This window comes from Leguminivora glycinivorella, chromosome 24 (assembly GCF_023078275.1).
Source record: "Leguminivora glycinivorella isolate SPB_JAAS2020 chromosome 24, LegGlyc_1.1, whole genome shotgun sequence".
NCBI lineage: Eukaryota > Metazoa > Arthropoda > Insecta > Lepidoptera > Tortricidae > Leguminivora > Leguminivora glycinivorella.
Window position 1 is genome coordinate 11,598,008 of NC_062994.1, and position 21,334 is coordinate 11,619,341.

The 21,334-nt window shown below is 40.4% G+C and overlaps 1 protein-coding gene across 2 annotated transcripts in view; it reads right to left on the reverse strand.

Annotated features, from left to right (window-relative positions):
* LOC125238657 overlaps positions 1 to 21,334 on the reverse strand; it is an 87,753-nt gene that overhangs the window by 17,834 nt on the left and 48,585 nt on the right. For both annotated transcript variants that reach the window (XM_048146048.1, XM_048146049.1), the window contains exons 3-13: positions 17,078 to 17,241; positions 16,342 to 16,554; positions 14,563 to 14,703; positions 12,869 to 13,060; positions 11,926 to 12,070; positions 11,055 to 11,203; positions 10,561 to 10,699; positions 9,536 to 9,723; positions 8,248 to 8,383; positions 7,531 to 7,692; positions 565 to 677 (exon numbers count right to left, since the gene is read on the reverse strand). In XM_048146048.1, coding sequence (XP_048002005.1) covers positions 565 to 677; positions 7,531 to 7,692; positions 8,248 to 8,383; positions 9,536 to 9,723; positions 10,561 to 10,699; positions 11,055 to 11,203; positions 11,926 to 12,070; positions 12,869 to 13,060; positions 14,563 to 14,703; positions 16,342 to 16,554; positions 17,078 to 17,241 — 1,742 coding nt within the window. The remainder of the gene's footprint in view (positions 1 to 564; positions 678 to 7,530; positions 7,693 to 8,247; positions 8,384 to 9,535; positions 9,724 to 10,560; positions 10,700 to 11,054; positions 11,204 to 11,925; positions 12,071 to 12,868; positions 13,061 to 14,562; positions 14,704 to 16,341; positions 16,555 to 17,077; positions 17,242 to 21,334) is intronic.

Below are 21,334 nucleotides of genomic sequence, written 5' to 3' on the forward strand. Positions count from 1 at the left end.
CCGAGTCCATAACTCCTCCTTTATAAAGGGAGGGATACTTAGTCTGCAAAAAATGTGTTACTCAATAAGTTACAAAGTAATAGTATGTCTTTCCCGTCACGGAAACCATAGAGCAGCGGTTCTCAAACTTATTTTCCCATGGAACCCTTTTAGAAAGTAAAACATCTGACGGAACCCTTAATTTTTTTTTATTGCAAATCTTTATTTTAATAAGCAATCATGATAGTAAAATCTAATCACTAGATTCTAATGTGAGGTATTACATGAAACTGTTTTTTATTTTTTATCAATTGGTGAATATTTGGTTTTATGGAAGAGAGTTGAAGTTGCATATCAGGTACCCAAAATTCACACGGAGCCCCCAGAGAGGCTTTGCGGAGCCCTAGGGGTCCGCGGAGCACACTTTGAGAATGGCTGCCATAGAGTATTCCGAACCTTTGGGAAACGTGCGCGGAACCAAAGCCAACACGTAAAGCCCCTTTTGACACTTTAATGAAAAGTAAGGGGTACATCGAGCAGATGCTACCCTTGCCCGTGTCATGGGACGCATCAATATTATGTTACCTTCAGGAGCAGGCAAATAGCTGGGCCCACTGGGGATGGCGTCAGGTCTATCTGAGCCTGGATATGCGTGGACAGGTGGTAACAAAGGCCGTGGTAGTTCTCCAACATGGTTACTGAAATGAATGTAATTATTGAATAAGTACTTGGGTAATTCCATGTAACAGAGTAATGTAAGTGACCAATTATTTGCATGTTTTTTTTATGCATGGTGCTAATTTAAATATCAATATATCTAAGGATTAAAAGTAGGCTTATCTAGAGATAAATTAAGACTTCAATTTGCATCATAAATAAAAAAACATGCAATGAAGTGGTCACTTACATTACAGTTACGTGGAATTGCCCACTTGACTATTTAATACAATGTTTATAAATATACCTATACATAAAAAAACCTTAACTATAAAAAAACCTTAAAAAACTACCTAAATTAGTCAAATAACCAACATCGTTCCCGACGTACTTAATTAAATAAGCCAGAGGTTCTCTAATGTTTAGAGCTTTTTAACACGCTTTTATTAGGTCGTCGTGTATGTAACTAACTATGTAATGGAATCTGCGGAGGCTAATTTAACCATCTTCCAAGGATCGTAGCGTAATGAAAATTGGCAGCTATATGTAGTTCCGATGACAATACAATAATATGGTACTGTTGAGCTGATCTGATGATGGAGTCGGAAGATATGAACTGGAACTACATGATGGAACATCGTATCACAGCCGTTTTTGGGTTTCTTAGAAAAGTCTTGTTATGAACTTTGACTACAATTAGGTTTCAAGGTCTGATGATGAAGCCGAAAGATATGAACTGGAACTACATGATGGAACATCGTATCATAGCTGTTTTTGGGCTTCTTAGAAAAGTCTTGTAATGAACTTTGACTACGATAAGGTTTCAAGGTCTGATGATGGAGCCGGAAGATATGAACTGGAACTACATGATGGAACATCGTATCATAGCTGTTTTTGGGCTTCTTAGGAAAGTCTTGTAATGAACTTTGACTACAATTAGGTTTCAAGGTCTGATGATGGAGCCGGAAGATATAAGCTGGAACTACATGATGGAACATCGTATCATAGCTGTTTTTAGGCTTCTTAGAAAAGTCTTGTAATGAACTTTGACTACGATAAGGTTTCAAGGTCTGATGATGGAGCCGGAGGATATGAACTGGAACTACATGATGGAACATCGTATCATAGCTGTTTTTGGGCTTCTTAGAAAAGTCTTGTAATGAACTTTGACTACGATAAGGTTTCAAGGTCTGATGATGGAGCCAGAAGATATGAACTGGAAATACATGATGGAACATAAAGCTTAAAGCCCCCCGCATAAAAGAAAGATTAACGTAGTATTTAAAATAAGTTGAGTTAGCGTTTTCTTGTGACCTTTAAGAGCAAACAAAAGGGGGCTCGGGGGGCGAAGCCCCCCGCATGAAAGAAAGATCAACGTAGTATTTAAGTTAAGTTGGGTTAGCGTTTTCTTGTGACCTTTAAGAGCAAACAAAGGGGGGCTCGGGGGGCGAAGCCCCCCGCATAAAAGAAAGATAAACGTTGTATTTAAAATAAGTTGGGTTAAGGTTTTATTGTGATCCTTAAGAGTAAAGAAAAGGGGGGCTCGGGGGGCGAAGCCCCCCGCATGAAAGAAAGGTCAACGTTGTATTTAGAATAAGTTGGGTTAGCGTTTTCTTGTGAACTTTAAGAGCAAACAAAGGGGGGCTCGGGGGGCGAAGCCCCCGCATGAAAGAAAGATCAACGTAGTATTTAAGATAAGTTGGGTTAGCGTTTTCTTGTGACCTTTAAGAGCAAACAAAGGGGGGCTCGGGGGGCGAAGCCCCCGCATAAAAGAAAGATCAACGTAGTATTTAAAATAAGTTTGGTTAGGGTTTTCTTGTGACCCTTAAGAGTAACGAAAACCCCCGCATAAAAGAAAGATTAACGTAGTATTTAAAATAAGTTGGGTTAGCGTTTTCTTATGACCTTTCAGAGCAAACAAAGGGGGGCTCGGGGGGCGAAGCCCCCGCATAAAAGAAAGATCAACGTAGTATTTAAGATAAGTTGAGTTAGCGTTTTCTTGTGACCCTTCAGAGCAAACAAAGGGGGCTCGGGGGCGAAGCCCCCGCATGAAAGAAATATCAACGTAGTATTTAAGATAAGTTGGGTTAGCGTTTTCTTGTGACCTTTCAGAGCAAACAAAGGGGGCTCGGGGGCGAAGCCCCCGCATGAAAGAAAGATCAACGTAGTATTTAAGATAAGTTGGGTAAGCGTTTTCTTGTGACCTTTAAGGGCAAACAAAGGGGGGCTCGGGGGGCGAAGCCCCCCGCATAAAAGAAAGATAAACGTTGTATTTAAAATAAGTTGGGTTAAGGTTTTCTTGTGATCCTTAAGAGTAAAGAAAAGGGGGCTCGGGGGCGAAGCCCCCCGCATGAAAGAAAGATCAACGTAGTATTTAGAATAAGTTGGGTTAGCGTTTTCTTGTGACCTTTAAGAGCAAACAAAGGGGGGCTCGGGGGGCGAAGCCCCCCGCATGAAAGAAAGATCAACGTAGTATTTAAGATAAGTTGGGTTAGCGTTTTCTTGTGACTTTTAAGAGCAAACAAGGGGGGCTCGGGGGGCGAAGCCCCCGCAAAAAATAAAGATAAATGTTGTATTTAAAATAAGTTGGGTTAAGGTTTTCTTGTGATCCTTAAGAGTAAAGAAAAGGAGGGCTCGGGGGGCGAAGCCCCCCCGCAAGAAAGAAAGATCAACGTAGTATTTAGAATAAGTTGGGTTAGCGTTTTCTTGTGACATTTAAGAGCAAACAAAGGGGGGCTCGGGGGGCGAAGCCCCCCGCATAAAAGAAAGATCAACGTAGTATTTAAGATAAGTTGGGTTAGCGTTTTCTTGTGACCTTTAAGAGCAAACAAAGGGGGCTCGGGGGCGAAGCCCCCGCATAAAAGAAAGATCAACGTAGTATTTAAAATAAGTTTGGTTAGGGTTTTCTTGTGACCCTTAAGAGTAACGAAAACCCCGCATAAAAGAAAGATTAACGTAGTATTTAAAATAAGTTGGGTTAGCGTTTTCTTATGACCTTTCAGAGCAAACAAAGGGGGCTCGGGGGCGAAGCCCCCGCATAAAAGAAAGATCAACGTAGTATTTAAGATAAGTTGGGTTAGCGTTTTCTTGTGACCCTTCAGAGCAAACAAAGGGGGGCTCGGGGGGCGAAGCCCCCCGCATGAAAGAAATATCAACGTAGTATTTAAGATAAGTTGGGTTAGCGTTTTCTTGTGACCTTTCAGAGCAAACAAAGGGGGCTCGGGGGCGAAGCCCCCGCATGAAAGAAAGATCAACGTAGTATTTAAGATAAGTTGGGTAAGCGTTTTCTTGTGACCTTCAAGGGTAAACAAAGGGGGCTCGGGGGGCGAAGCCCCCGCATAAAAGAGATAAACGTTGTATTTAAAATAAGTTGGGTTAAGGTTTTCTTGTGATCCTTAAGAGTAAAGAAAAGGGGGCTCGGGGGCGAAGCCCCCGCATGAAAGAAAGATCAACGTAGTATTTAGAATAAGTTGGGTTAGCGTTTTCTTGTGACCTTTAAGAGCAAACAAAGGGGCTCGGGGGCGAAGCCCCCGCATGAAAGAAAGATCAACGTAGTATTTAAGATAAGTTGGGTTAGCGTTTTCTTGTGACCTTTAAGAGCAAACAAAGGGGGGCTCGGGGGGCGAAGCCCCCCGCATAAAAGAAAGATCAACGTAGTATTTAAAATAAGTTTGGTTAGGGTTTTCTTGTGACCCTTAAGAGTAACGAAAACCCCCGCATAAAAGAAAGATTAACGTAGTATTTAAAATAAGTTGGGTTAGCGTTTTCTTATGACCTTTCAGAGCAAACAAAGGGGGGCTCGGGGGGCGAAGCCCCCGCATAAAAGAAAGATCAACGTAGTATTTAAGATAAGTTGGGTTAGCGTTTTCTTGTGACCCTTCAGAGCAAACAAAGGGGGGCTCGGGGGGCGAAGCCCCCCGCATTAAAGAAAGATCAACGTAGTATTTAAGATAAGTTGGGTAAGCGTTTTCTTGTGACCTTTAAGGGCAAACAAAGGGGGGCTCGGGGGGCGAAGCCCCCCGCATAAAAGAAAGATAAACGTTGAATTTAAAATAAGTTGGGTTAAGGTTTTCTTGTGATCCTTAAGAGTAAAGAAAAGGGGGGCTCGGGGGCGAAGCCCCCCGCATGAAAGAAAGATCAACGTAGTATGTAGAATAAGTTGGGTTAGCGTTTTCTTGTGACCTTTAAGAGCAAACAAAGGGGGCTCGGGGGCGAAGCCCCCCGCATGAAAGAAAGATCAACGTAGTATTTAAGATAAGTTGGGTTAGCGTTTTCTTGTGACCTTTAAGAGCAAACAAGGGGGGCTCGGGGGGCGAAGCCCCCGCATAAAAGAAAGATAAATGTTGTATTTAAAATAAGTTGGGTTAAGGTTTTCTTGTGATCCTTAAGAGTAAAGAAAAGGGGGTCTCGGGGGGCGAAGCCCCCCGCATGAAAGAAAGATCAACGTAGTATTTAGAATAAGTTGGGTTAGCGTTTTCTTGTGACCTTTAAGAGCAAACAAAGGGGGGCTCGGGGGCGAAGCCCCCCGCATAAAAGAAAGATAAACGTTGTATTTAAAATAAGTTGGGTTAAGGTTTTCTTGTGATCCTTAAGAGTAAAGAAAAGGGGGGCTCGGGGGCGAAGCTCCCGCATGAAAGAAAAATCAACGTAGTATTTAGAATAAGTTGGGTTAGCGTTTTCTTGTGACCTTTAAGAGCAAACAAAGGGGGGCTCGGGGGGCGAATCCCCCCGCATAAAGGAAAGATCAACGTAGTATTTAAAATAAGTTTGGTTAGGGTTTTCTTGTGACCCTTAAGAGTAACGAAATCCCCCGCATAAAAGAAAGATTAACGTAGTATTTAAAATAAGTTGGGTTAGCGTTTTCTTATGACCTTTCAGAGCAAACAAAGGGGGGCTCGGGGGGCGAAGCACCCCGCATAAAAGAAAGATCAACGTTGTTTTTAAAATAAGTTGGGTTAAGATTTTCTTGTGATCCTTAAGAGTAAAGAAAAGACGTAGTATTTAAGATAAGTTGGGTTAGCGTTTTCTTGTGACCTTTAAGAGCACACAAAGGGGGGCGAAGCCCCCTGCATAAAAGAAAGATCAACGTAGTATTTAAAATAAGTTTGGTTAGGGTTTTCTTGTGACCCTTAAGAGTAACGAAAAGGGGGCTCGGGGGCGAAGCCCCCGCATAAAAGAAAGATTAACGTAGTATTTAAAATAAGTTGGGTTAGCGTTTTCTTGTGACCTTTCAGAGCAAACAAAGGGGGCTCGGGGGGCGAAGCCCCCGGCATAAAAGAAAGATGAACGTTGTATTTAAAATAAGTTGGGTAATGGTTTTCCTGTGACCCTTAAGAGCTAATAAAGGGGGCTCGGCAAAAAAGAAATACTTAAATTTTGTTTGAATTAGTTGAAATGTGACAATATTTTCTAATCGAGTCAAACAAAATCCCACTAGCTGAGAGCTTCAAAACAATGTATGGCGAAAGTATGTCTCTCTAATGTCTTCAAAAAGTCCGCGATGGCACATGTCTATATTGTCTATCTTTTACGGATAACTTACTAGGTATAAACATTTTTATGATAATACCGTAATAAGAAGGTAGCCGCTAGTTATTATTATGTAGCAATTAGCAATAAGTACACGTTAAGCTACAAATGACATGTAAAATCCGCCTACTTGAAATAAATTTATGTATAAATGTTAAAAGTATTTGATTATTAATGACTAAAAAGTATAAAATAAATTAATAGTTTAAAAAACTATAAAACACGCTTTTATAAATGCACGTAAAAGCAAAAAATAAATTATGGATCGTTCAAGTTGTCTCTATTTGTGAGCTGAAGTTTAAAAACTATGTGCTTTTAATTATAATATTTGATTGTAAAAGCGTGGGGCGCTGGAACAGGAAAGACTTTCTTGTAAACAAATACTAATCCGAACTTCCTAGCGAATGAAGTTGCATAAGAACATATAACGTTTACACATGCCGCCTAAGGGTTACCAAAGAGAACCAAAGATATCTCGTCCACGAACAAGAACTCTGCATCCTGTCACTGTAGACACTTTCCCCTTTTGTACTTTGATTACCGGGAAAAAGCGGCGTTCTAAGTGTCGGTGACTGTCGACTCTCCTCGCTACTAGCGCATATTTTGTCTGAGTTCGACAAACTGGTACCTACTTTGAACACTGACTTTTAATTGATTTGACTGTTTAATGTAGAACCTACTAGTAATGCTGCAACTCCAGTTAGCGCGTCAATCTGTGTAACCTCCTTCCCGTAACATAGCATAATTTGATTTATCAGCAAGTTATACAAAAATTCTTTCCTGTTCCAGCGCCCCACGCTTTTACAATCAAATATTATAATTAAAAGCACATAGTTTTTAAACTTCAGCTCACAAATAGAGACAACTTGAACGATCCATAATTTATTTTTTGCTTTTACGTGCATTTATAAAAGCGTGTTTTATAGTTTTTTAAACTATTAATTTATTACTGTAAAGAGCATTTAATTTGAGGCTTGTCCGTGAAAACTAAGCATTGTAAAACAACTTATTAGTTGGTTCTCTAGAGATCCGTTTTCGCCAAACCCAATCTGCAATTACTAAACGCTGGATCCTGAAACATCTGTTAAGGGTTTTTCAGCTTATTTTTTCTTGTCTTTCAGCCATCATGCTTATCAAATTAAATTAACAGTAGATTTTGCCCGCCCTTAGACTTGGTCAAAGGCGACCAACCTTTCAAAAATAACCTTTCAAATTCAGGGACGGGTATCCTAATGACCGGGTGGTCTAGTGGCAAGGAGGCTAACCCGGGTTCGATTACGTGGTTTGGCCATCACACTTCATTGACTGGCTGACTGACTTTTTCTTGAGTGTATCATAATTATCACAGTTTATAAAAAGACTTACTCAAAATCCTTCCCGTGCACTTTCCTCCAGCACTGCCCGTTGAAGAGATCGAAGGCAAACAGCCAGTCGTCGGTGGAATGTTCGTAATCCACGCCTTTCTGCAGATCGAAGAGTCGGATCTCTGAGAGGAGGCAGTTGTCTATGCCCGAAGGAGCGTTGTTGCTGAAAAAATGGAACGTTTTTTACGATACTAAATTTCAATAAGTATAATGGATCCTAATCCTTTTTGCTGTGTACTTAACACAGCAAAAGGGAATGTACAAGTTTATAATGGGGTGGCAACGCGCATGTGACACTGTTTGAGTTGCAGGCGTCTATAGTTTACGGTGACCACTTTACATCAGGCGGGCCGTATGCTTGTTTGCCACCGACGTAGTATATATATAAAAAAAAATATAAGCGAATGAAGCGAATTAATCATCGTATGACGCGCTGGTGGCCTAGCGGTAAGAGCGTGCGACTTACGATCCGGAGGTCGCGGGTTCGAACTCCGGCTGGTACCAATGAGTTTTTCGAAACTTTTGTGCGAAATGTCATTTGATACATCGTGAGGATACCGGACTAATTCCAATAAGGGCTAGTTACCCTTCGGATTGGAAGATCAGACGGCAGTTGCTTTCGCCTACGCCAAATCTTGGGATTAGTTGTCAAAGCGGACCCCAGGCTCCTATGAGACGTGGTAAATATCGGGATAACGCAAGGAGAATGATGACTTACTTGAAGGAAAAGCTGAGGCATCTAAAAGGCGCGTCAGTACACGCTATTCCACAAGACTGCTCATCACGAACTCTGGCGTGGCCCTTGATAGCAGAGCCGATCAGTTTGGCAGCATTATCGTATTGGAGGTAGCATTCTGGAAAAAGAAGTTCAAGTTAAGATTTATATAGGTAAATAATAATTAAATATTGGGGACACCTTACACAGATCAACTTAGCCCCAAACTAAGAAAAGCTTCTACTATGAGTGCTGAGCGACGATATACATACTTAAATAGATAAATACATACTTATATACGTACATAGAAAACATCCATGACTCAGGAACTGTGCTCATCAGAAAATTAAATGCCCTTACCGGGATTCGAACCCAGGACCGCGGCTTAGCAGGCAGGGTCACTACCGACTGAGCCAGACCGGTCGTCAAAAATTTGAATGCTGAAAAGCTAATATTGTTTTCGGTTAGCACGATATAACTATTATGAAATAAAAACTATGAAAACGGATTATATCGCGTATTCTAAATTACATTTTACTTGTATGTTGGTAGTTTTTGCTTTTTGCACATAGTAATGTTCCATAGTCACCCGTTGACCACGAACGCTGTAAAGAGTTCGCAACGTTTATCTGATAAATTCATTATACGCGTTATAATCCGGTAGCCTAGCGGTAAGTACGTGCGACTTTCGTTCCGGAGGTCGAGGGTTCGAACCCCGGCTCGCACCAATGAGTTTTTCGGAATATATATGCGAAATGTCATTTGATATTTGCCAGTTGCTTTTCGGTGATGGAAAACATCGTGATGAAACCGGACTAATTCCAATAAGGTCTAGTTTACCCTTCGGGTTGGAAGGTCAGATGGCAGTCGTTTTCGTAAAAACTAATGCCTACGCCAAATCTTGGGATAATTGTCAAAGCGGACCCTAGGCTCCCATGAGCCGTGGTAAATGCCGGGATAACGCAAGGAGGATAGGGAGAGAGGGAGGTAGGGAGGAGAAAGGTCAGGATGACGACATGATTCCGATCGCCAGTGTCAAATGTCATAAGAGAGAGAGAAATGTCATTTTAACACGGATATATGCTATCCATATCCTATCTAATGTTAGACATATATTACAGTTCGAAGAGGGCCGATAGACGTAGGTTTAAGTGACTCCCGAACTCTATTTAGAAACTAGTTCTGTCTTATTCACCGAGCAAAGCGAAGGTCTCCATTTCAGTATGAGTAAAATGCTTAATTTCATTATCAGTTGTTTTTTTACTTGAATTTTTGGATAAAAGTATCTTACCTTTCTTAGGCTCACTGACGGCAGTATTATCAAACAAGGCCGGCTCGCAGCCTCTCCCGTAGTTCCCTCTCGCGTATAACTCGTGCCCCTTAGAGGGTCGCAACCCCCTCCCTGTAGAGAGGGAAGTTGGGGGTGAAGAGGTAAGAATGCAGTTGGGGAGATCTTCGCCTATTGTAGGGGCGGAGAACCTGGAAGAGATAAAAGAAGTATTTGAGTTTTATTCTGCTTAATCCTAGAATTTTTTTTTATTGGAGTTTTTAGACTGTAAATTATAATTTTCGATGTAGGAGGAGGTTTTCAGGAATGCACTATTAACATCGAGAGATAAGTAAGGGAAGAGTTGTTGTTGTTTATTTGTGGTGACATCTAGCGTCAACCACGCGTCAATTAGCGTAAATTATCAGTACTACTACTTGTCAGTAGATGTCGCGAAGAACAAAAAGTCTAATGCTCAACAATTTCTACAATAGTATTAATCAGTACTCTGTTTTCAATTCCTCCTGCTTGTAATATAAGTTATTAACTGTTTTAATATTACATTTTTGCCAGACGCAACACTGTTGGCACCTAGTGTCGAGTAGTGGTACTGATAATTTACGCTAATTGACGCGTGATTGATGCTAGATGTCACTACAAATAACCCGCATTGACTGATGTATGGAGTTAAAACTCTTCCCTTATTTATTCTTCTATGCTATTAAGTAGTTTGGATACCTCGTGAGTAACATGCACATAGACTACCACACCGACAATTTTTATCAAATAGAATTATTCGGACAACTTGTAAACACATAAAACCATGGTGTATAAGCGCGCAGCGCCTTTCGTTAAAGTCAAATCACAGACTGTGATCCAAAGTTCCAAACACAAACTCTATGTACCTGTGTTCAAGCGATAAATTCCATATTCAAACTGATTCACAATTATTAATCACAGCCGTTCAGCTGTGATCAATAGCATCACAGTTGTTATGTTTGAGAGCAATGTTATGATTTTGAATCAACTTTTTTTTCTAATCGATTTACCTAAAGCTGAACACCCTACAGAAGAAACCCTGCGCTCTGATGCACTCCGCCTCGCAAGCGCCAAGCCCCGCCACTGTTATAGCTGCTCTGGCTACAGTTTCTGACACTGCCACGCCTGACCGAACATGCCAGAAGCATTCTGCAACAAAAGAAATCATTGAGTTTACTGGCTTTATTTAAAGTGATTTTTACCACCCTAATTTAAATGGTACAGCTGAGAAAGCAGTTAAGACTGCTAAAAGAGTAATAAAAACATAAACTTACTACAGGAGGGAATGAAGATATTCACCAAAACATCAGACTAAATATAAATGAAAATTTTAAGGGATCACGTCTCGTTTCAATTTTCAAAGTATTGAATAAAGATACTGGTTCAGTATTATTTTCAGAAAATACCATAAATCTTTACAAAGACTGAAACAAGTCTGATTTTAAACATCTCTGTATAAAGAGTACTATTATAAGACTTAAACTCAATCAATAACCATTCTTACCACTCTCAACCCAAGGCCTATGTGATACAGACACAGCACAGTCTTGAGGCATTGCGTACACATCTGATCCACTGTCAGTAGCCAAGTCGAGTCCTCTGTAAGGACGCTCACTGAGGAAGCAGTTGTCTGAGCCATGTGAGTTGGAGTACCTGCAATAGAACATTTGAAAAATGTAGATTACTACTTTGGTAACTGCACATCCTTCTACCAAAACCCTTCGTAGAAATTGGAACAAAATACATGAGGCTTTTTCACCCTGGATTCATTTTTAACTAAATAATCTCCAGCAAGTCAAGCCTTCGTAAGATAATGCTTATAAGTAAAATAGCGTTGGCTGATCAAAATACAAATTATTGCCATTATGGGCCCTGTCAATCTCTAGGATTGTGTCGAATTCTCTTTTTGTTTCAAGCATTTATTAGGCAAATCTGATAGAACAAAATTTGAGACTGGTGCAAACTATGATATGGCACCATCGAGACAAATTTACAGACCTAGACAGTAGCCAACCCCATTGCCAAACTCTAAGATGAAAGGATTTATTTATTTAAACTTTACTTCACAGTAAAAAATGTACAAAAGGCGAACATAATGCCAAAGGCATTCTCTACCAGCTAACCTTTAGACCAAACAGAGGATGTCCTGGATGCACAGCTGGATCAACTTAAGTCAAACAGATTAAACTAACCTCCAACGTTTCAGGGACGGCGTTGTCCCCGTGGTCTATGGTGAATAATTATGTGTAACAATCGTGAAAGTTTAGTCAGTATAATACTAATAGCCCATCCCTGCACATCCACTGTTCATTGGCCATAATAAAAAGGGACTCGGACTGGGACTGGACCGGCAGTAGGCTACTAAAACTACTTACCGATAACTGTAAGACACGCATTTGAACTCCCTTTCTTCAAAGCAAGCCGCCTCACACTCAAGGACGTTGTGGGCCAGTAGGGCTCTCCTGATGGATCCGGTGCTTAGAGACAGGCCGGGGCGACGCTCTGACGTGCATTCTTGGCCTGAAAGATAAAAATACAGCTATAATTTTGTATGTCTCAGATTGCTAGATAATTCCAAAGTTATCTTGAAGTTTCTAGTCTGGGAAGAGAGGTTTTTTTTTATACTACGTCGGTGGCAAACAAGCATACGGCCCGCCTGATGTAAAGCGGTCACCGTAACCTATGGACGCCTGCAACTCAAACAGTGCGGTACCATTTGGTGCCGAAACTTTTGGTCTAAGTCTGATAAGGTTTGCAGAAATCGTGTCTAATTGAACCGAAGAGCTAGCGGCTTTCTTATACAGTATCAGCAGCGAGAAAGTACTGCCAGCATCATTAATTAGTACAGTGCCTCAAAAGGTACTTTTCTCTGCAGCTGAATTTACAAGAGGTATCGGTAGGTAATCCATATCTCGACTTATAAACCTCCCCTTGCAATCCATTCAACCCCCATGCCCAAGTTGTTCCATCATCCCCTCTAAAAAGACCCGTAGGAGTAGGGGTGTATCTCATAGAGTACATTTTAAAAATATCGACATTGACAGGGCGCTCATCAACACCATGCAACCAAAATGGTCGCGCACCGTGCGGTTTCAGAGGAATTTCCTCCCACGAACGCTCCGGCTGTGGAATGAGCTCCCTGCCGAGGTATTCCCGATGAACTACAATGGTATGGGGTTCTTCAAACAAGGAGTGTACAAGTTTCTAATGAGTTGCAGGCGCCCATAGGTTACGGTGATCGCTTTCCATCAGGCGGGCCGTATACCTGTTTGCCACCGACGTGGTATAAAAAAGAATATTTTTTTTTATCAAAAGTACCTGTCTTAGGAGGCCCATAACTAGGCTTATAGAAGTTAGACTCCCCAAGATCCAGTCCATCAGACCCTGTGCCCGAGTTGTTCCACCTTCCCCTTTTCCAAGAGCCGTAGGAGTAGGGGTGTATCTCATCGTCCCCGTCTCGACGGAGGTCGTTGTAGTTGAAGTCGGTTTTGAAACCCCAAGGACGAACGCCTGGAAATTAAATATTACATTTACCAAAGAGGATCGAGTATTAGAGAGTTACTGTCAGTAAAATGTGTAATCACTGTGCATAGACTGCCATCTCTCCACACATGCTTAAAACTTTTGAACCTCAGTTTTGTCAATTTGGCCCATATTGTTAGCTTGATATGTGTTAAAATGTCAAATTTTAATATTATGTCCCCACCGTACATGCCGCTGTATTGCCCCTAAGCCTGGTCATCGTTACTAGGCCTATCTTAGGAATATTAACATATCAATTCCTACGGTCGTTTCCTAGTTTCTCTACAAACGAGCTGTCATTAATGTTCGATTGTATCGCTCAACAGCATTCACTTGAGGACAATATTTAGGAGTATAGTACCTACTTCAGGAATCTGATATTTACTAAAAAGATCTTGCAAATCATTACTACTGTGCAATGTGCTAAATGACATTTTATATTTGCCAGTCGCTTTTCGGTGAAGGAAAACATCGTGAGGATATCTGACAAATCAGAATAAGGCTTACCCATCAGGTTGTAAGATCAGATTGCAATCGCTTTCGTAAAACTAGTGTCTACTAGGGTGGTCCTTATTTTGTCGATGTTATATTTTTATACGGGGCACCCGCTTAATGTAAAATCTAACCCTAAAAAACCAATGTATTTTTTTTTTCAGAATTTTTAAATACATTTTAGAGGTCGCTACCGCACTTTGAAAATTTGGACCCTCCATACAAAATGTTTTTTTTTTTTTTTTTTTTTTTTCGAATTTCCGTTGTGTGGCAAAGAGTCAGGGTGTATTAAAACCAATGTAATTTGTTTTCAGAATTTTTAAATACATTAATTAGGGGTCGCTACCGCACTTTTCAAAATTTGGAAGAACTTACTTTAGAAGTCTTAGAACCCCTAAAATATGAATAAATAATTTTAAAAAAATCAGCGGCGTTATTTTATGTTAAGTTGCACTTTAATACACCCTGACTCTTTGCCCCACAACGAAAAATCGGAAAAAAAAATAAAAAATAGCATTTTGTATAGAGGGTCCACATTTTCAAAGTGCGGTAGCGACCCCTAAAATGTATTTAAAAATTCTGAAAACAAATTACAATGGTTTTAATACACCATGACTTTTCGCCCCACAACGAAAAATCTAAAAAAATAGATAAAAAAAATTGCATTTTGTATGGAGGATCCAAATTTACAAAGTGAGGTAGCGACCCCTAAAATGTATTTAAAAATTCTGAAAAAAAAAATACATTGGTTTTTTAGGGTTAGATTTTACATTAAGCGGGTGCCCCGTATAAAAATATAACATCGACAAAATAAGGACCACCCTAGTGTCTACGCTAAAACCTGAGTTTAGTTGTTAAAGCGGACCCCAGGCTCTCATGAGTCGAGGCAATTGTCGGGATAACATGGGATGATATGACAGAAAACCGAGGCAACCTTTGGAAGTGGACGATGTTAACAAAGGTTAATTAAAACAGTTACAATAAGTCTATAAACTAACCTTGTTCAAGATCCGAGTCACCGGACAGCCGCCAATAGCTGATAGACTTGTGGTAATCGTTCCGGTTCTTGTAGTAGGTGTCGCCACCGTACACGCCGCCATATTGGCCCCAAGCCTGGTCATCGTTGCTACGACCTACGCCTGAAATAAGTTAATAATAATGGTATTAAATTCAGCGGACGGTCTCATAGCGAAGAGTCTCGACCAACATCTTGAGAGACTCGCGATAGGTGGCTGGATCACGAATGGTGGCAGAAGGCTGTGATCTTGGACAGGGACACGGCGTGGATAGTCCGGCGGTTGCTCTAATAATGTTTAGAATGTTAAGTTACACTAAGATTTAGTTTAGGTATTAAGTTTATAGGTTAAGTAACTTATGAAATAAAACTATGGAAACGGATTAAATCGCGTATAATGAATTTAAAATACATCCCGACGTTTCGAACTCTTTACAGCGTTCGTGGTCAACGGGTGACTGAGGAAAAAATTAAAATGTGCAAAAGCTACCCACTTACAAGAAATATTAACGAACCATGACCACAAATAATATAGATTTCTAAGGCAGGTTCACACACTATTAATAAAGCCAGTTATACAATATTCAAAAAATTTTACCATTACTCTGTTAAAAAAATTAACACTTTCGAAACCGGGCTCTACGCGGCGCTACGACATTTTCGCTACATACGGGGAAACCCATGTAATCGGCTACGCTTCTACGAGCGGTGTGCCCGACAGTCGGGTTCTTGGTAGCGAAAGTGTTAACCAATTAATCTACACAAAATTGACAAAGAAACAAACTGCAAATGTCCAACACCATACAACACAAATGCCTCACAGCCTTCGTCGTGCTTGTTCCATTATCAGATGTACTACTGGATCCCAAGCCGGTGGTAAAGTAAAGCCATCCTCTCTATTAAAGTTTGGATATTTCTTGATCTCAATGGCCTCTCGCAACATTCTGGGTATATATCGCTTCTCCTTAGCGAGAACCAGAGCTGAGAGAGATGTTGCGAGCACGACGAAGGCTGTGAGGCATTTGTGTTGTATGGTGTTGGACATTTGCAGTTTGTTTCTTTGTCAATTTTGTGTAGATTAATTGGTTAATTTTTTTGTAACAGAGTAATGGTAAAATTTTTTGAATATTTTATAACTGGCTTTATTAATAGTGTGTGAACCTGCCTTAGAAATCTATATTATTTGTGGTCATGGTTCGTTAATATTTCTTGTAAGTGGGTAGCTTTTGCACATTTTAATTTTTTCCTCAGTCACCCGTTGACCACGAACGCTGTAAAGAGTTCGAAACGTCGGGATGTATTTTAAATTCATTATACGCGATTTAATCCGTTTCCATAGTTTTATTTCATGAGTAACTAATATCGCGGTAACCGAAGACAATATTAAGTAACTTGTTTAATCTTTTCCTTGTACTCCGTGTTGTGGCAATAAATGCATTTTCTTTCTTTCTTTCTTTCTTTCTTTCTCTCTGGAGCCCTAACCACCCGGCAGTTTGTGCCGTATCATCATGATAGACGATTTTAAACGTGGCCATATTAACTTTTATCCTCTACTAGCTTTTGCCCGCGGCTTCGCTCGCGTTAGAAGGAGACAAAAAGTAGCCTATGTCACTCTCCATCCCTTCAACTATCTCCACTTAAAAAATTACGTCAATTCGTCGCTCCGTTTTGCCGTGAAAGACGGACAAACAAACAGACACACACACTTTCCCATTTATAATATTAGTATGGATAATTGTAATAACCAGTTTGTTCAACTTACCAATCTGATACGGGATGTAGAACTGATCCTCATATCTCCTTTTCCCCGGTCTTCCCGGACCAGGAAATCCTGGACGTCCCGGGAATCCGTCCCGGTCATCATAGAACCTGTCCTGGTGGCTGGAACCGTGGAAGTCCAGTCTGTCCCAACTTGGAGACCAGGCGGCTGCCGGTTGCGAGGGTTTTGAGGAGAGGTAGCCGGAGTGGAGAAGACCTGGAATCAATTGGTTTCTGTTAGATTTGGCTTCAAACAAAACCAGCCAAGAGCGTGTCGGGCCACGCTCAGTGTAGGGTTCCGTAGTGTCCCGTTTTTTTGCAAAAACTGTTCAACCTATCAAGTTCAAAATAATTTGTACTTTTGTGACTTTATTTCATATTTTTTAAACTTATGGTTCAAAAGTTAGAGGGGGGGGGGAAACATTTTTTTAATTTAGGAGCGATTATTTCCGAAATTAAGAGCATTATCAAAAATGATTTTAGTAAAGCCCTATTAATTTTTAAATACCTATCCAACAATATATCACAAATTAGGGTTGAAATGAAAAACAAAAAACACTCCCCGCTCTTCGTGTAGTTTTGCACTTTGTCGGCGTGATTGATATACAATTATACTTATTGGTACCAAATTTCAGCTTTCTAGTGCTAACGGTCACTGAGATTATCCGCGGACGGACGGACGGACGGACAGACAGACTAAATCGCAGAGCCATAATAGCCAGTTAGTTAGTAGGGATTACCTGGTCCTCTCAAACTCTCAGGGCAGTTCGGTTCCAAGCTGTTCCGGTCAATCTCGTAAAAGTCATAGTCCTTATCATCGACAAAGTCCCGCCGAAGGTCGAAGGCTTCGATGGGCTTGGTCATCAGCTCGCAAAGACCTTTGCCACGGAAGGAGGGGTCCAGTCTGAAAAAGGAATTTAAAATCATGTTATATAAAATAAAATAAAAAGTGTAAAATTAAATTAAAAAATAGTGTTAAGTAAAATGGAATTGACATTACGTAGGTACTGGTACGAAGTATGGACACGTCCGCCAAGAGTACGTAGTACCTATGATATCACCGCTTTTCTAGGAAACCCAAGCTTTGTCAGTTATAATGAAGATGATTGGTAATTAAATTTTCCCCTCACTAGCTCGGAAGCACGTATTTTATCCTTTAATAGCAGCGGATAAAAACGCATTTTAACCACTAGAGGATTTAGGTAATTTGACCTTGAATATACTCAAAATTTCTGCTTTAAAAATGATAAAAGTGAGTGAATCTAGTGATTAAGATGATTTTACTGTGGAACTACTGGAAGCAGTGATAAACGCGTTTTTTGGGTTGTACTTTCCTCGCTATAGGCACTGGTCCCACCGTGAGCTAGTAAGCTATGAGCTATCGGCTATAACAGCGAACAAAAGATAAGTAATCCCGCGTAAATAAAAGAGACACGCAATGTTTATAGTTACTCGCCCAGCGGTGAGCTATCAATATCGCCGTGTCTCTTTTATTTGCACGGGAGTGCTTATATTTTGTTCGTTTTTATAGCCGATAGCTCATAGCTTTACTAGCTCGCAGTGGGACCAGTGCCTTAGTGAGGGGAAAAGTTTTGTGTTACACACGGGTGCAAGTATTTTACCTACTTGTGTGTTGAAAAACTCGCCAAGATCAGGATTCTATTCTCGATCCACTCGCTTCGGTCGAAGTTCAACTATAGAATCCTTTGACTTGCTCGTTTTTCAATTCCACACCCGGCGTTAAAACGCAAAAACGACGGGGTGTTATAAGTTTGACGTGTCTGTCTGTCTGTCTGTCTGTCTGTCTGTTTGTCTGTCTGTCTGTGTTTGTGCCTGTCTGTGGCATCGTAGATCCCAAACGGATGAACCGATTTCGATTTTTTTTTTGTCTGAAAGCTGAGTTAGTCGGGAGTGTTCTTAGCCATGTTTCATGAAAATTTGTCCACTATGTCGCGGTCGGGGTTTTTTTCAAAATTTTAATATTGTGATTAGGTTTATTACAACTGAAACTATTAGCCTTTTAAACATTTTTGTTAAGAATCTGGGTCAAAGGGTCTCTGTGTGACATGTAAGGTCAAAGTCAGTAACAAAACACACAAATTACGTATCTATCATCAATTATCACGTCATAAAGTAGAGTAACCTTGCGGTTGACCTAATTTTACACGATTTGCATTTGTACAAAATGTCTGTGATTGTCAGAAAAGTAGGTATATACCCTTACCGAGATTTGAACCTTGGATCAACTTTACAGGCAATATTCTTTTTTTATGGAATAGACAGCAAACGAGCACACGAGCCGCCTGATGGGAAGCAGTCATCGCCGCCCATGGACATAAGCAACATCAGGCCCCGTAGCCGAATGGCATTTCTGCGACGTGCAACGAAAACGAAACGCCGCGAAAGGTAGTCTGGCTTTAGCGCCAATAAGCAAGAGCGATAGAGATAGATATCTACGAGCGTTTCGTTTCGTGAGCGTTTGTGCCATTCGGCTACTCACGCTGGGGAGTCACTGATGCGTTGCCGACCTTTGAGAACCCTAAATACATGCTTCTTGAAGAACCCCATGTCATAGCGCAAGGGGAACACCTCAGAAGGTAGCTCATTGCATGTTCTGGGAAAAAACGAGCTAGAGGACCGTTTTCAATAATTTTATTAAATAAAACAGTTATAAGTGATGAGTTCTGCTTGAAATAACCTAACCACAAAATTAAAAATTTGAAAAAACCCCCGACCGCGACACAGACCGATTTTCATGAAACATGGCTAAGAACACTCCCGACTAACTCAGTTTTCAGACAAAAAAAATTTAAATCGAAATCGGTTCATCCGTTCGGGAGCTACGGTGCCACAGACAGACACACACACAGACAGACAGACAGACAAACAGACAGACAAACAGACAGACAGACAAACAGACAGACAGACAGACGTCGTTTTTGCGTCGGGGGTTAAAATGCACCTATGTAGATATTTTTTTTTAGCAAATAAACGATTTGTGATGTTGTGAAGTAAGTATACAGAGGAACATGTATTTTTAACCCCCGACGCAAAAACGTCTGTCTGTCTGTCTGTTTGTCTGTCTGTCTGTTTGTCTGTCTGTCTGACTGTGTGTGTGTCTATCTGTGGCATCGTAGCTCCCGAACGGATGAACCGATTTAGATTGAGTTGTTTTTGTCTGAAAGCTGAGTTAGTCGGGAGTGTTCTTAGCCATGTTTCATGAAAATCGGTCTACTATGTCGCGGTCGGGGGTTTTTCAAAATTTTAATTTTTAATTATTGTATAAAATAGCAGCCTAGCTCAATAAAAGCGGAAAATGCCCATCATTACTCATCTCGTACTATAAAGTAGAGTAACCTTGTTGGTGACCTGATTTTGAGCATTATGCGTAATTGCTCGTCAGATGATGAGTACATTCTGTTGACGGTTTACCGTCCGTTTACTGGAATAAAGGTGCAAGATTTAACAGAAAGGAAAATAATTCATATAGATATATCGATTTTAGCGCTGGTAGCCTAGCGGTAAGCGCGTGCAACTTTCGTTCCGGAGGTCGCGGGTTCGAACCCCGGCTCGCACCAATGAGTTTTTCGGAACTTATGTGCGAAATGTCATTTGATATTTGCCAGTCGCTTTTCGGTGAAGGAAAACATCGTGAGGAAACCGGACTAATTCCAATAAGGTCTAGGTCGGGTTGGAAGGCCAGATGGCAGTCGCTTTCGTAAAACTAGTGCCTACGCCAAATCTTGGGATTAGTTGTCAAAGCGGACCCCAGGCTCCCATGAGCCGTGGCAAATGCCGGGATAGGTAACGCAAGGAGGATGAGGTATATCGATTTTGCATAATACTGCATTGAAAAACATTTTGATTTTAAAAGAAAACATTGATTTATGATTTATATGTATTTTTTTTTCTTTTTGTGGTGGTTTATTGTATTAATTTTTGCGGTGGGAGGGTGGGAACATTAATTGCATGTAAAAATACGCAAGTAAGTACGTACAATGGTTAGCACTGATTGACAAGCACAATTAACGAGAGGAAAAAGGTCTAAATTTACAGGTCATCTACGAAATCTAATTCACGTAAATCGTGTACGAGGTACCAATGACGACAATGGTCAATGCCACAGTGACATTGCACTCAGTGCATTTTGCAACTGTTACCAATAATCTTATGGACATGTCCAACATTATGCTAACGGCGGCCGTTGGAATTAGTTAAATGACATAAGATTTAACAATGTCACGCCTACAAAATGAGTTCAGCAGATAAAGTTGCGCACCTAGTAAATAATTTTACTAGTACCGTAATTTAGGATGAGTTGGGCCAAAACTGACTTTCAAACCTCGATATCATTACGACTACATGGTAAACTCGATAAAACTGACTTTCAAAGCTCGATATCATTATGACTAAATGGTAAACTCGATAAAACTAAATGGTGTATATAATAAGTGTTCCGAACTTTTGTATTTTATTTTTATTTTGGGTAGCTTCATTTCATAACTTTGATGATAAACAGGAAATCCCATCTCACCCCTTAGTCCCCCATGATTGGGGTGAAATGGGATTTCATACAAAGTTGATCTTAGAAGATGGTTTGTAGTTTTTTTTTAATTTAGCTCCATTTTAAATTGAAATACATTATCTCTGTAGCAGTATAGCCTTAAAATCATATCTCACCCTCAGTTCGTCCTTTCTCTCCCCATTCATAACCCTACTCACCCCAAATTACGATAACTCAAGCAATAAAAAATCTTCAAAACTACATACATTCCAAAATCCATAGAATTTCCGAATATACACTATGACAGGCATTACTATTGATACAGTAGGAAATAAAAAATAGCCTCCAGCAGTATCGGCCATACCATCAGCATTGTGTGCTGATCACCTTCGGATAAATAGCTAGAACTGTGTGTCAATAGATGTACGTTTTAATGTTGTATTTGACCCTATTAGTACATATTAGCTGTCTAATAGATTTTACATACATATAA